This window comes from Taudactylus pleione, unplaced genomic scaffold, assembly GCF_031769625.1.
Source record: "Taudactylus pleione unplaced genomic scaffold, aTauple2 ptg000245l, whole genome shotgun sequence".
Lineage (NCBI taxonomy): Eukaryota > Metazoa > Chordata > Amphibia > Anura > Myobatrachidae > Taudactylus > Taudactylus pleione.
In genome coordinates this window covers 3544970-3558898 of record NW_028284647.1, presented here as the reverse complement: position 1 = coordinate 3558898, position 13929 = coordinate 3544970, and the positions used below count along the sequence as shown (strand labels likewise).

At 47.8% G+C, this 13929-nt stretch overlaps 1 protein-coding gene across 1 annotated transcript in view; it reads left to right on the top strand.

The window, feature by feature from the left end:
- The window catches only part of LOC148516611 (uncharacterized), a 92581-nt gene extending 84602 nt beyond the window's left edge, over positions 1-7979 (top strand). Inside the window, exon 5 of the mRNA XM_088479778.1 lies at positions 6913-7979. Coding sequence (XP_088335904.1) covers positions 6913-7979 — 1067 coding nt within the window. The remainder of the gene's footprint in view (positions 1-6912) is intronic.
- The last annotated feature ends 5950 nt before the right edge of the window (positions 7980-13929 follow it).

Below are 13929 nucleotides of genomic sequence, written 5' to 3'. Positions count from 1 at the left end.
TTAGCCCAGGCCTAGGGTGCCCTGGAGAGGGTGACCCCTTTATGGGGGGGTCCCCACCTCCCCAGGGATCCCTGGCCTGGACTGACTAGCGGTCTGGCATAATGCTTTGGCCAGAGGAGCCGGTGAAAGGGTTCCCCTGGATTTGGTATTACGCCCCCCGCTAGAAAGAGCCCGGTGCTGGTTATGGAAAATACAGGGGACCCTTATTTATTTTGTCCCCTGTACTTGCAAAACCAGCACCGCCTAACTGAGCCCAGTGCTAAACACAGGGGACCCCTTCGTTATTTGTCCCCTGTATTTTGACAACCAGCACTGGCTCTAAAAAGTCCGGGCTGGACGTGCTTTGGGGGAGGGGCCACGTCATTGTTTTTTATTTTACACTTGACATATTTTTTACACAGTTGCATGCATGGATCTCACTGATCTGTGCATGCAGCTGTGTCATTAGGGAAGTGCCTGTTAAGTGATGTTGGCATCGTGCAAGTCGCAACGACATATCGTTCATGCCTAAACAATGAACGATATGCCGCGAATCGTGTACGAGATTGCCAGATCTTCCAGCATGTAGGCAAGATCTGAGGATATGACATACGACCCACGGGACCGTGCATCGACATCACTATTGTTAGTGTAAACTGCACGATTTGTCGTTCCGATCCATCAAAATCAGCCAAATCGTGCAAAATATCGTCTAGTGTATAGGCACCTTATGTATTGTGAGGAGGGGCAAGAAGGAGCAGGGGCAGGTAGGGTGGAGAGGGGTCTGATTGAGGTGACCAGGCATTTACTAATTATGTATATTAATCTGGCACCAATTAACATAAGAAATATACTGGCCCTGTCATTTAATTTATAAATTATGCTGGCCCCTCTTTTATTCTGCCCCAGAGGATGAAGGAGATTGTCCATCAAGGAGCAGAGCAATTCTGGTTTATACAATGTTCAAACTAGGGGCGAGCGGGTTCGGATTTCTGAAATCCGAGCCCCCCCCCCCCCCCCCGATCCGAGGCCGATCCGAGTCAGGCTCGACTTTTCCAGCCTGACTCGGATCTGAAATCGAGGCAAAACTTCATCATCCCGCCTTCCGGGTCTCGCGGGTTTTGGATCCTATATAAGGTACCCGCGTCGGCGCCATTTTCTCACTCGGCTGTGGACAGTGAAGAGGGAGGGTGGGAGTTAGGGCTGGCTGGGCTGTGTAGTGTAGTGTAGTGTAGTGCAGTGTAGTGTTGTGCTGTGCTGTGCTGCTGTTGTCCATAAGGGCTGTGTCCACTCCTCCAAAGTCCATAGGGGCTGGCTGTGTTGTGCTGTGCTGCTGTTGTCCATAGGGGCTGTGTCCACTCCTCCAAAGTCCATAGGGGCTGGCTGTGTTGTGCTGTGCTGCTGTTGTCCATAGGGGCTGTGTCCACTCCTCCAAAGTCCATAGGGGATGGCTGGACTGTGTTGTGCAGTCTGTTGTCCATAGGGGCTGTGTCCACTCCAAAGTCCTGTGCAGAGTCCCAGTCCTAAAGGGGCGCTGTAGTGTTGTCCAGGGGGTGCTCTGTCCATCAGGGGTGCTCCCCCCAAGTGCAAAAAAAATAAAATATTTTCTGTGTTTGTGAATTGTGTGCGCAGTAGCCGCACGTGCATCAACAAAGTAGTGCCAAGCGTGCGCCTGTGTCCCATAAATAAAGGGCTGGCTGGATTGACCGCTAAAGGGTGCTGTAGCCCCCAAAGGGCACTCCAAACAAAATAAAAATATATATTTTTTTGTGTTTGTGAATTGTGTGCGCAGTAGCCGCAAGTGCATCAACAAAGTAGTGCCAAGCGTGCGCCTGTGTCCCATAAATAAAGGGCCGGCTGGATTGACCGCTAAAGGGTGCTGTAACCCCCAAAGGGCACTCCAAACAAAAAAAAAATATATATTTTTTTGTGTTTGTGAATTGTGTATGCAGTAGCCGCACGTGCATCAACAAAGGAGCAGCGCCAAGCGTGCGCCTGTGTCCCATAAGTAAAGGGCCGGCTGGCTCATTTGTTAAAGGGTGGTGTAACCCACAAAGTGCACTAGTCTCCAACAAAAACAAAAAAATATTTTCTGTGTTTGTGTGCGCCTTAGCCGCACGTATATATCAATATAACATAAATGGAGGACCAAACTTTCTCCGATAAAAATAAAATAGGGAAAGATCAAGAACCACTTCTTCCTAGTGCTGAAGCTGCTGCCACTAGTCATGACATAGACGATAACATGCCATCAACGTCGTCTGCCAAGGCCGATGCCCAATGTCATAGTAGAGGGCACATACAATCCCAAATGACAAAGTTCAGGAAAATGACCTTGAAAAAAACATTTAAATCATCTGAAGAGAAACATAAACTTACCAATATGCCATTTGCGACACGGAGTGGCAAGGAACGGCTAAGGTCTTTCCCTATGTTCATGACTAGTGGTTCAGCTTCACATGACGATGGAAGCCCTCCTCCTGCTAAAAAAATCAAACGAGTTAAGCTGGCAAAAGCACAGCGAAGAACTGTGCGTTCTAAGAAGATATCACAAATCCCCAAGGAGAGTCCAAGTGTGGTGGCGGTTGCGATGCCTGACCTTCCCAGCACTGGACGGGAAGAGGTGGCTCTTTCCACCATTTGCACGCCCCCTGCAAGTGCTGAAAGGAGCACCCACAGTCCACTTGCTGATATGCAAATTGAAGATATCACTGTTGAAGTACAACAGGATGAGGATACTGGTGTAGATGGCACTGAGGAGGAAGTTGGCGAGGAGGATTCTGATGGTGATGTGGTTTGTTTAAATCAGGCTCCGCGGGAGACAGTTGTTGTCCGTGGGATGAAAAAGCCCATCACGGTCATGCCTGGGCAGAAGACCAAACATTCCACCTCTTTGGTCTGGCAATATTTCTATCCAAATCCGGACAACAACTGTCTTGCCATATGTACCATATGTAAAGGTGAAATAAGTAGGGGTAGGGACGTAACCACCTAGGAACATCCTCCCTTATACGGCACCTGCAGCGCGTTCATAAAAAGTTACTGTCAAGTTCAGAAACTTTGGCTAAGACCGTAAACAGTCCAGGGACACCTAAATCCCTTTTTCCTGTTTTATCCAAGGAATCGGTGGATGAGGAGGATGAGGACGACATCTTGCTTCCGTAGAGCCAGTTTGTGCAGGGACACATTAATTGCCAGCTTGTTTTGAGGGGGCCCAAACGAACCAATCATTTCAGCCACAGTCATGTGGCAGACCCTGGCGCTGAAATGATTGGTTTGTTAAAGTGTGCATGTCCTATTTATACAACATAAGGGTGGGTGGGAGGGCCCAAGGACAATTCCATCTTGCACCTCTTTTTTTTCTTTGCAGTATGTACTGTTTGGGGCCTAGTTTTTCAATGCCATCCTGTCTGCCACTGCAGTGTCACTCCTAGATGGGCCATGTGTTTGTGCCGCCCACTCATGTCGCTTAGCATAGTCATCCAGCTACCTCGGTGCAATCTTTTGGCCATAAAAACAATATTGTGAGGTGTGAGGTGTTCAGAATAGACTGGAAATGAGTGGAAATTAAGGTTATTGAGGTTAATAATTGCATAGGAGCAGAAAAACCCACAAATTCTGTGATTTAAGCTGTTTTTATGCTTTTTTTCAAAAAAATACAGATCCAAAACACAAAACCCAGAACCCAAAACACGGAAGGGTGGTTTTGGCAAAACCAATCCAGATCCAAAACACGAAGAAAGATCCAGATCCAAAACCAAAACACAAAACACGAAAAGTGGCCGGTGCACACCCCTAGTTCAAACCTTTTTGCATGGAATTAACAGGAAACATTCTACCTTATTATATAGGTTTGTGCCAACTCTTTGGGCAACAATAACAAATAAAGGAGTCTATTTACTAAGCAGTGTTAGGAGAAGTGAAAAGTGAAGAGTGAAAAGTGATAAGGTGCCAGCCAATCAGCTCCCAACTGTCATTTTTCCAAAACAGCCTGTGAGATGGCAGTTAGGAGCTGATTGGCTGGCACCTTATCACTTTTCACTCTTCACTTTTCACTTCTCCTAACACTGCTTAGTAAATAGACCCCCAAGTGCAGTATATGTCCTCTTTACATAACACAAGTGCATCCTGAACACAAGGAAAGCGCTTTCCTTTCTGCCCTAGGTGACATAATCAGGTGGCACAGGGTTTCCTCCGAAGACTCGATACCATTTTAATCAGCTAATGTTTTGGCAGAATATCCACAGAAAATAAACTCAGAGGGAAAGGTGAGCACGAGACGATGAATTGATTCTGACAGATGTGTGATGCTTCAAAGTCAAAAGAGCTGAAACTCCCATAACACTTCTGAGAAACAATCACCTCCACAGGCTGCTTAAATAATGGAGGTGAATAGATTTTGCAACACGGTAGAAGTTCGTGGTTTGTCACCATGGGATGTTACTTTTTTAAGAGATATAAAATAATACACCAATAAACACAGATTAAAAAGCACACGGGTAAATTAAATATACTATTAACAGGAGCAGATGTTAAAAACTCTTACGTGCCATGTCATGAAGTCTTTTATCCTCATTTTTCAAGTAATGAATTTAATCAGTGGCGTATCTATAATGGGTGCAGGGTGTGGTGTGAACACGGTGCCCCTGGGTCCAGGGGGGCCCACACCGCATACCCTGCACCCATCAACTCTTTATACTTACTTGTCCATTGTTTCCAGTTGTGCTGCTCTGGGCAAGCCACTGGGAAAATAGCGGTGGCCATTTACCTGGTGCTGTACTACTGTCCCCAAGAAAATGGCGGCCATTTTCCCGGAGACCAGCACATGCGTAGTAAATTATGGCACTAAGCCAGAATCTACTGCCGCACCACACACCATGGCACCGCAAGACACAATAGGGAGCCCACATTGAGACTGCACTTGGGCCCCCTCCTCTCTTAAAACGCCCCTGAATTTAATAATATACAGTTACCTAAAGACTTTATGTAGAATATGAACACTTGTGAATGGTCAGTTGATAAATACTTCGTTAAATTAACTATTTACATAGCATATTCGTAAAACAAATTTATCCCATAAAAAGGGGCCTGACTAAAGGTGCCTACACAGTACATGTGACACCCATGAAACGGACACCCCTAGGACTGTGAGGGGTTAATACCACTTTGGGCAAGGAAGGAGTTAATACATGTCTCCCCAGCACGTGTGAAGCAAGGGGACAGCTGGTGCTGATTGGATGAGCCTGTCCTGTCTCTCAAGCGGTGGGTGTGGTCAGGTGCCCGCGAAAAAGAGGGCGTGCCAGGAGCTGAGGAGAAGTGTGGCATGCAGCACGAGGACAGCGGGCAGAGACCACCAAGCTGCAAAGCTCTAGTGGAGTGTGGAGCAGCCGAGCCGGGAGCGTGGACGCCGGGGACCCGCGGAAGATAGACCGGGTCAGGTGAGCCACAGCAACGAAGAGCAGCACACCATTAAGGCGTCCAGCGCAGCAGCAAGAGCCGCTCGTGGAGGTACACAGCCACAGTGGCAACACGCAGTACAGGGTAATCATCCCCCCTGCCCCATACCACAGCAGCAGCCATCATAGGGTAACTTCAAAGCACCCTCATTTCAGTTATACTACTTATAAGAGAAGTCGCTGTCCTATTGTGATTTATAACTTTTTCTGCCAACCACAAGATGGCCGCAGGCCAACAGCAACAATTGCTTTGAGTTGCCATGCTGCCAACCACAAGATGGCCACCGATTAACTGCAGTGTAGACATACAGCTCCAGCAGTGGAGAAGTTACATAGCCTTGCACCAGAGGTAACTACAGGAGTGGTGAGTGGAAGATTGATTGCACCACAGGCAGAGCTGCACTGACACTCAGTATTAGTGGACTTTCTCATACCTTGTTGCAAATAACAGAACCTCAGTGTTACTTTCACTTTCAGTATATAGGAGTTATCTGCTTCGCTGACCAAGCTCACCAATATTTACCCTGCATGTTTTCCGGATCACACCAAGACTGTCTTATTTCACAGCACAGTGATTCTTTGATACTTGAAAGCTGGAATACACTACTGAAAGGAGATAATATAGCCCTTCAACCTGGGATAGAACTGCGGGACACTTTACAGTAACAGTTGTTTAGGAATATTGAATAACCTGATTGCCTGAGAATTGAATGTGCTTATAGAGAGAAAAGTGGAATTAACATTCAGTGACTGAATTGCTGTACTGTGTACAGGACTTCCATATACACATTGGCGATTCTTCCCTCCCAGATTTAATACTAACAAACGTTACACTAAGTGGGACTAGTACCATGGTCAACTTAAACTGATCTATAAGAGCTCCACCAGCTGCAGCAGCGAAGACGGGTAGGAATACAGTGTTTTGTGTTTAAGGTCATCTGGACATTGAAACTGTTAGTTTAGTACTGACATCATTGCTGAATTGTTTTCTTGTAGTGTGCAACCGTTTGAGATAAGAATGTATGCTCAATACTGAATTCAGCTGTGAATAGTAACGTAAAAGTTGCCTTACATTGTATGGTCATACTGCCGAAGTATTATTACACCAATCCGTATGGTGCCGTGCAAATGCCATTGTTTTTATGTGTAATCTCATTATTGATGTTTTTCCCACTGATGCAATACGAAGGCTGCCTCATTGAATGCGGAGTGTTATTTATGCAAGTGCCCTGCCGACTCTCTAATAAACCTGTGTTCACAAAATAAAAACCACAAGCTGCCTCGTCACCCCTTCATGTGCTTCCATTACTCTCACCTCTCCGTAAGTCGAGTGAAGATTGAACCACAACACACAAGGTAAACTCTTTACTTACCACATAAAGTCAAGGTTACCACAACTGGCGTCACGAACAGGATTAACGGAGTCCAAAGTGAGAAGGTTGGAAGTATAGAAGAGCCATGTCGACCGATCCACCAGCCCAGGCAGTACCGCCTGCTGGCGCAGGAGCACCGATCAACCCCCCTGTGGCACAGATCAATCCTATCACGCTCCCCTATTACTTCGGAGCCCCGTGGCTCCCCACGTATTCTGGTGAGGACCATGGCACAGAAGGAAGCACTCTCACTGAGTTTAAAAGGAAGATGACCTCTATGTTCCGTTTGTACCCGCTAAGTGATCAGCAGCAGGTCGAGATCCTCATTGGGCAATTGAAGAATTTGGCACTCAGGGAAGTGACGTCCTGGCCCGCCAGAGAAAAACAGAACGTAGAACAAGTCCTTAAACGACTGGCGACCACTTTTGATCCCCGTACCTTATCCACCTTGAAAATGAGGTTATATGCATGTAAACAAAAACCTGGGGAGAGTCTGCGTGACTACGCCCTCACCCTGCAGGAGGCCTTGAGGGCAATCCAGGCTGTCGATCAGGAAGAAGTCAGGAACCCGGATGAGACCTTGGTCACCCAATTGATAGAGGGAGCTAACAGAGAAGGAACACGAGTTCAACTGCGACTACTGCGACTACAACTTCCGACGCATACTTTCTTAGACTTTAAAGAAGCAGCTATCAAAATGTTGGGCACGGTCGAAGAGCATAATACGGAATTCCCAGAATTACCAATTCAGTCCTACTTGACAGAAGCTTGCTTACGGAATGCATGTCAGGCACCCAAAGAAACCAACCCCGCCTCCCATGGGCTGCAGCTGCCATCCCCTGACCCAATACAATTGTTGAGGAAACAGATGGAAGAAATGACATTGGGAATGGCAGAGATACGTAGGGAGGTGCATAGCCTAGCTCAATCCCAACCGGCGGATTATGAAGAGCCGCGGTGGCGGCCAAGAAGACAAAGGGCTGATGACTGGTGGGAACCACCCCGGGGACAAGGGAGAAGATCAACAGATCGGTTTGATGCTCAAGGCCGTCCCATCTGCAGGCGGTGCCAGAAGGCAGGTCATGTGGAGAGACACTGCAGGCAAGAGGAGACGTTAAACTGCAACACCCCGAGGGTGGGGGTCAAGCCTCGGGGAGAACAGGAGGAGTAGACCCGAATCCTGAAGAGTGGTTGCCCCGGTATGTCGGGATGTGTCTGACAATCCCAATTGTCATAAACAGCGTGGAAGTTTTGGCCATGTTAGACACAGGATCCCAAATCACCACCATACAGCTACCTGCTTTTCAACGCTATTGGAAGGAGGGGCAGTTGCTGATGCCACCTCCCTCATGGCTGCAACTAATTGCTAGTAACGGACTGGGGATCTCCTGCGTGGGGTACTGGGAGGCTAATATGCAGATCAGAGAAACCCTCCTTCCACTACAGGGATGTCTGATCACTGAGAGCAGTGAAGCTAAAGTAGCACTGGTGATTCTAGGAATGAACGTCTTACAGCAATGTCCGGAGGAGCTATTGGCCACACTAAGGAGTGAATTGTCTCAGTTGGTCACCGGGGAGCGAAGAATCATACAGAAGACTATCAGGGTGCTTCAAGGTCATCAGAGGTTCACCCATAGTGAGGGAGAGATTGGAAAGGTTAGACTAATGGATAGTAAGCCCATCAAATTGCAACCCAATTCAGAGACCATCCTCTGGGGCAAGGCACGATGCGGACCAGCTGGCAGAAGCTATGAGGCCTTAATTGAACCCTGTTTAACGTCCGCTCGTCAGGAGGCGGTAGTAGCCAGTACCCTAGTCACTGTGGAGAACGGACGAGTCCCAGTGCGGATCTTAAATCCCCATAATTATGCAATCAAGTTGTATCGACGCCAGCCACTGGCCCGATTGTTGTGGACCTCATTTCAAGATGTCGTATATCCATCCTTACAAGCTAATCAGTGTCAAGTAACCACGGAGAGTAGTACAGCTGACGAGCAGGAAGATGAATGGTGGACAGAGATTCAGGTAGGGGATGGCAGCACACCGAGAGACCATAAGGCCGGAATCCTCCAGGTTGTGAAGAATAATGCTGAGACTTTCAGCCATAGCCCTACAGATCTGGGTATCATGAAGGAGATACACCATCGTATCCTGACAGGGGATGCCCCACCCATAAAGGAGCGGCATCGCCCATTGGCACCAGCGCTATATCAGCCCGTACGGCAACTGTTGGAGGACATGAAGAGCAATGGCATCATCCGAGAGAGTCACAGCCCATGGGCAGCCCCATTGGTGTTAGTTTGCAAAAAGGATGGCCAGCTAAGATTCTGTGTAGACTACAGGAAGCTGAATGCTATCACACATAAGGATGCCTATCCTCTACCCCGAATTGAGGAGTCTCTGACGGCGCTTAAATCTGCCAAATATTTCTCAACCCTAGATTTGACCAGCGGCTACTGGCAGGTTCAGATGAAGGAAGAGGACAAGGAGAAGACTGCCTTCGTCACACCAATGGGGCTCTATGAATTCAACCGTATGCCATTTGGCTTATGCAATGCTCCCGCCACCTTCCAACACGTGATGGAGCATTGTCTAGGCCATAGGAATTTTGATGTGGTTCTCCTATATTTGGATGACATTATCATCTTTTCAAAAACCTACTCTGACCATCTGCAACACTTACGGGAGGTTTTCCAACAGCTGACTAGATTCGGTCTGAAGCTGAAGCCATCCAAGTGCCACCTGCTCAAGCCCCGAGTTCAGTACTTAGGTCACATTGTAAGCCCTGAGGGTGTGACCCTGAAAAGGTGAAAGCGGTATTGGAATGGCCCATCCCGCTGACAGTCAAAGATGTCTGACGGTTCCTTGGATTTGTAGGATATTATCGACGGTTTGTGAAGGACTTTGCCAAAGTCGCCGCCCCTCTATTAGAAATTCTACGAGGGATCCCTAAGGATAAGTATAACAAACGAATTCCCATTGAGTGGACGACTGAACGACAGACAGCCTTCGACCTGCTGAAGAAAGTACTGACAGAGGCCCCTGTGCTGGCCTACCCAGATTACAACCACCCGTTCCGGCTGTACACGGATGCCAGCAAGCAAGGGTTGGGAGCTGTACTTGCCCAAGTTCAGGAAAATCAAGAGCGTGTGATCGCTTACGCTAGTCGCAGTCTACGTCCCACCGAATGGAACGACGCCAATTACAGCGCCTACAAACTCGAGTTTCTTGCCTTGGTGTGGGCAGTGACAGAAAAATTCAGAGACTATCTAGCGGCAACACCGTTTGTAGCTTATACGGACTGTAACCCACTGGCTCATCAAGCCACCATCCCTCTAGGAGCTTTGGAACAAAGGTGGTCCTCCAGACTGGCCAACTACCAGTTCAAAGTAGTATACAGAAGTGGGCGAAGTAACGCGAATGCCGATGCACTCTCCCGGCTACAGACAGGCGAAAGTGAATTGGAAGGAATAGACAGGTGGGAGCAGATTGAAACTCCCAACTTCAGTTTGAAAAGAAGAGCACCGGAACAGAATGCTATGGTTCCCATTCCTGCGAGAGTGCAGGAAGTTCAGGGCGTGGAGATGGAAGGAGATTGGACTGCCTGGCAGGACGCAAGCCCAACCTTAAAAAGGGTGAAACAGTTGCTGGCCTCTCGTCAGGGGTTGACCTGAATTCAGAGACAAGCTGCAACCCCGGACCTAATCCAATTGTGGCAACAAAAGGACCGTTTGACGTTGCGAAGAGGCCTATTGCTATGACAGAGCACAGATCCAAAGACACATCTGTTGATTGAGCAGTTGGTGGTGCCCCCTGCGAAAATTGATCTTATCCTACGGGCCTATCATGATCACTCTGGCCATTTCGGCTGTCAAAAGACCGAGGCGACCCTACGTCGAAGATTTTACTGGGGAATATGCGTCAGGATGTGGAAGACTGGTGCAAATCTTGCGACATATGCACAGCATGTAGACCGGCTCCATCAGAAGAGAAGGCACCGCTGCACCCCATTGTTACCCGACAACCACTGGAACTCGTAACTATCGACCATGTGAAGCTAGAACCAAGTAGCAATGGATATCAATATGCTGTAACCATAATTGACCATTACACCAAGTTTGCCGTTGTACTGCCAGTTCGGGATCTCACGGCAAAGACGACAGCAGAAATCGTCTGGCGAGCATTTGTACGGCCCTACGGGTACCCTGCTAGTATTCTGACGGATCAGGGGCCTGCGTTTGAAGCCCTACTCTTCCAAGAACTATGCCAGTTGTACGGGTGTGTGAAATTACGCACTATAGCATACCATCCTCAGGGCAACGGGGCCTGCGAAAGGATGAACCAAACTGTGATAAATTTACTCCGAGCGGTACCTCTTCCACAAAGACGTGAGTGGCCCACTCTGCTAGCAGAACTGATCTTTGTCTACAACAACACTGTGCACAGCTCCACAGGATACACGCCATATTATCTGCTTTTTGGACGATCTGGGAAACTACCCGCTGACGTTCACTTAGGCCTGGCTTCGGATGATGCCACAGATTCTTGCTTCCAAGGGGATTGGGTCGTAGAACACCAGCGTAGATTACAGACTGCTCGAGCTCTTGTGGACCAACGTATGGATGCTATCCATGATCGACAAAAGGATCGATACGATGCGACCGCACATGCCAGACCATTAACCGTAGGAGATGTCGTGCTAAGGCGAAATAATCGGCGGCACAGCAAATTGGATTCGCAATGGGAGCCTGATCCATATGTAGTTACCGGCATACCCAACGCTGAAATAGCCGTGTACCAGATTGATAAGGTAGAAGGTGGTCAACCGAAAGTTGTACATCGGGATCAACTCAAATTGTGCCCTAACCATCACAGAGCCCCAGAATTACTACCTGATTCTCCACCATCACACCCAGCCCGAGATCAGTTGTCGATGCTAAATGACCCATTGAGTCTTGTCCTGAGTATGTATTGGCCTGTCGTGGCCGGTTCCCCGACCCCAGAAATTAGGCAATCACCTGTGGTTGAGGAAGTCATTGCAGACGTCCCTGAAATTGGTGAAGTGGGACGCTCGACCAGGAGCACCCAAGGAATACTGCCCACGCGTTACAGACAATAGAGAGGTCGGTAGAGGCACCTTTAGTACTGTTTAAATTTTCCTGATTGCACTAATCTGTTTGACATTGATATGTTGTATTTATGTGTACATTTGTGCTAGTGTGATAGTTAATGGTTAGGCGTAGTCAGGATCATGATCTATTCATCCTATGTTCCTTGATGCCCAGGATTTGTGACTTACAGATGCCAATACTCTGTTATTTGGGAATTATCCTTTGTTCTGTTTCCCTTTATTATTGGACCAAGCGTGAGGACACGCATCATTTCAGTATGGAGGGATGTGACACCCATGAAACGGACACCCCTAGGACTGTGAGGGGTTAATACCACTTTGGGCAAGGAAGGAGTTAATACATGTCTCCCCAGCACGTGTGAAGCAAGGGGACAGCTGGTGCTGATTGGATGAGCCTGTCCTGTCTCTCAAGCGGTGGGTGTGGTCAGGTGCCCGCGAAAAAGAGGGCGTGCCAGGAGCTGAGGAGAAGTGTGGCGTGCAGCACGAGGACAGCGGGCAGAGACCGCCAAGCTGCAAAGCTCTAGTGGAGTGTGGAGCAGCCGAGCCGGGAGCGTGGACGCCGGGGACCCGCGGAAGATAGACCGGGTCAGGTGAGCCACAGCAACGAAGAGCAGCACACCATTAAGGCGTCCAGCGCAGCAGCAAGAGCCGCTCGTGGAGGTACACAGCCACAGTGGCAACACGCAGTACAGGGTAATCATCCCCCCTGCCCCATACCACAGCAGCAGCCATCATAGGGTAACTTCAAAGCACTAACTTCAAAGCACCCTCATTTCAGTTATACTACTTATAAGAGAAGTCGCTGTCCTATTGTGATTTATAACTTTTTCTGCCAACCACAAGATGGCCGCAGGCCAACAGCAACAATTGCTTTGAGTTGCCATGCTGCCAACCACAAGATGGCCACCGATTAACTGCAGTGTAGACATACAGCTCCAGCAGTGGAGAAGTTACATAGCCTTGCACCAGAGGTAACTACAGGAGTGGTGAGTGGAAGATTGATTGCACCACAGGCAGAGCTGCACTGACACTCAGTAGTACTGGACTTTCTCATACCTTGTTGCAAATAACAGAACCTCAGTGTTACTTTCACTTTCATGATATAGGAGTTACCTGCTTCACTGACCAAGCTCACCAATATTTACCCTGCATGTTTTCCGGATCACACCAAGACTGTCCTATTTCACAGCACAGTGATTATTTGATACTTGAAAGCTGGAATACACTACTGAAAGGAGATAATATAGCCCTTCAACCTGGGATAGAACTGCGGGACACTTTACAGTAACAGTTGTTTAATAATATTGAATAACCTGATTGCCTGAGAATTGAATGTGCTTATAGAGAGAAAAGTGGAATTAACATTCAGTGACTGAATTGCTGTACTGTGTACAGGACTTCCATATACACATTGGCGATTCTTCCCTCCCAGATTTAATACTAACAAACGTTACACTAAGTGGGACTAGTACCATGGTCAACTTAAACTGATCAATAAGAGCTCCACCAGCTGCAGCAGCGAAGACGGGTAGGAATACAGTGTTTTGTGTTTAAGGTCATCTGGACATTGAAACTGTTAGTTTAGTACTGACATCATTGCTGAATTGTTTTCTTGTAGTGTGCAACCGTTTGAGATAAGAATGTATGCTCAATACTGAATTCAACTGTGAATAGTAACGTAAAAGCTGTATACATTGTATGGTCATACTGCCGAAGTATTATTACACCAATCCGTATGGTGCCGTGCAAATGCCATTGTTTTTATGTGTAATCTCATTATTGATGTTTTTCCCACTGATGCAATACGAAGGCTGCCTCATTGAATGCGGAGTGTTATTTATGCAAGTGCCCTGCCGACTCTCTAATAAACCTGTGTTCACAAAATAAAAACCACAAGCTGCCTCGTCACCCCTTCATGTGCTTCCATTACTCTCACCTCTCCGTAAGTCGAGTGAAGATTGAACCACAACACACAAGGTAAACTCTTTAC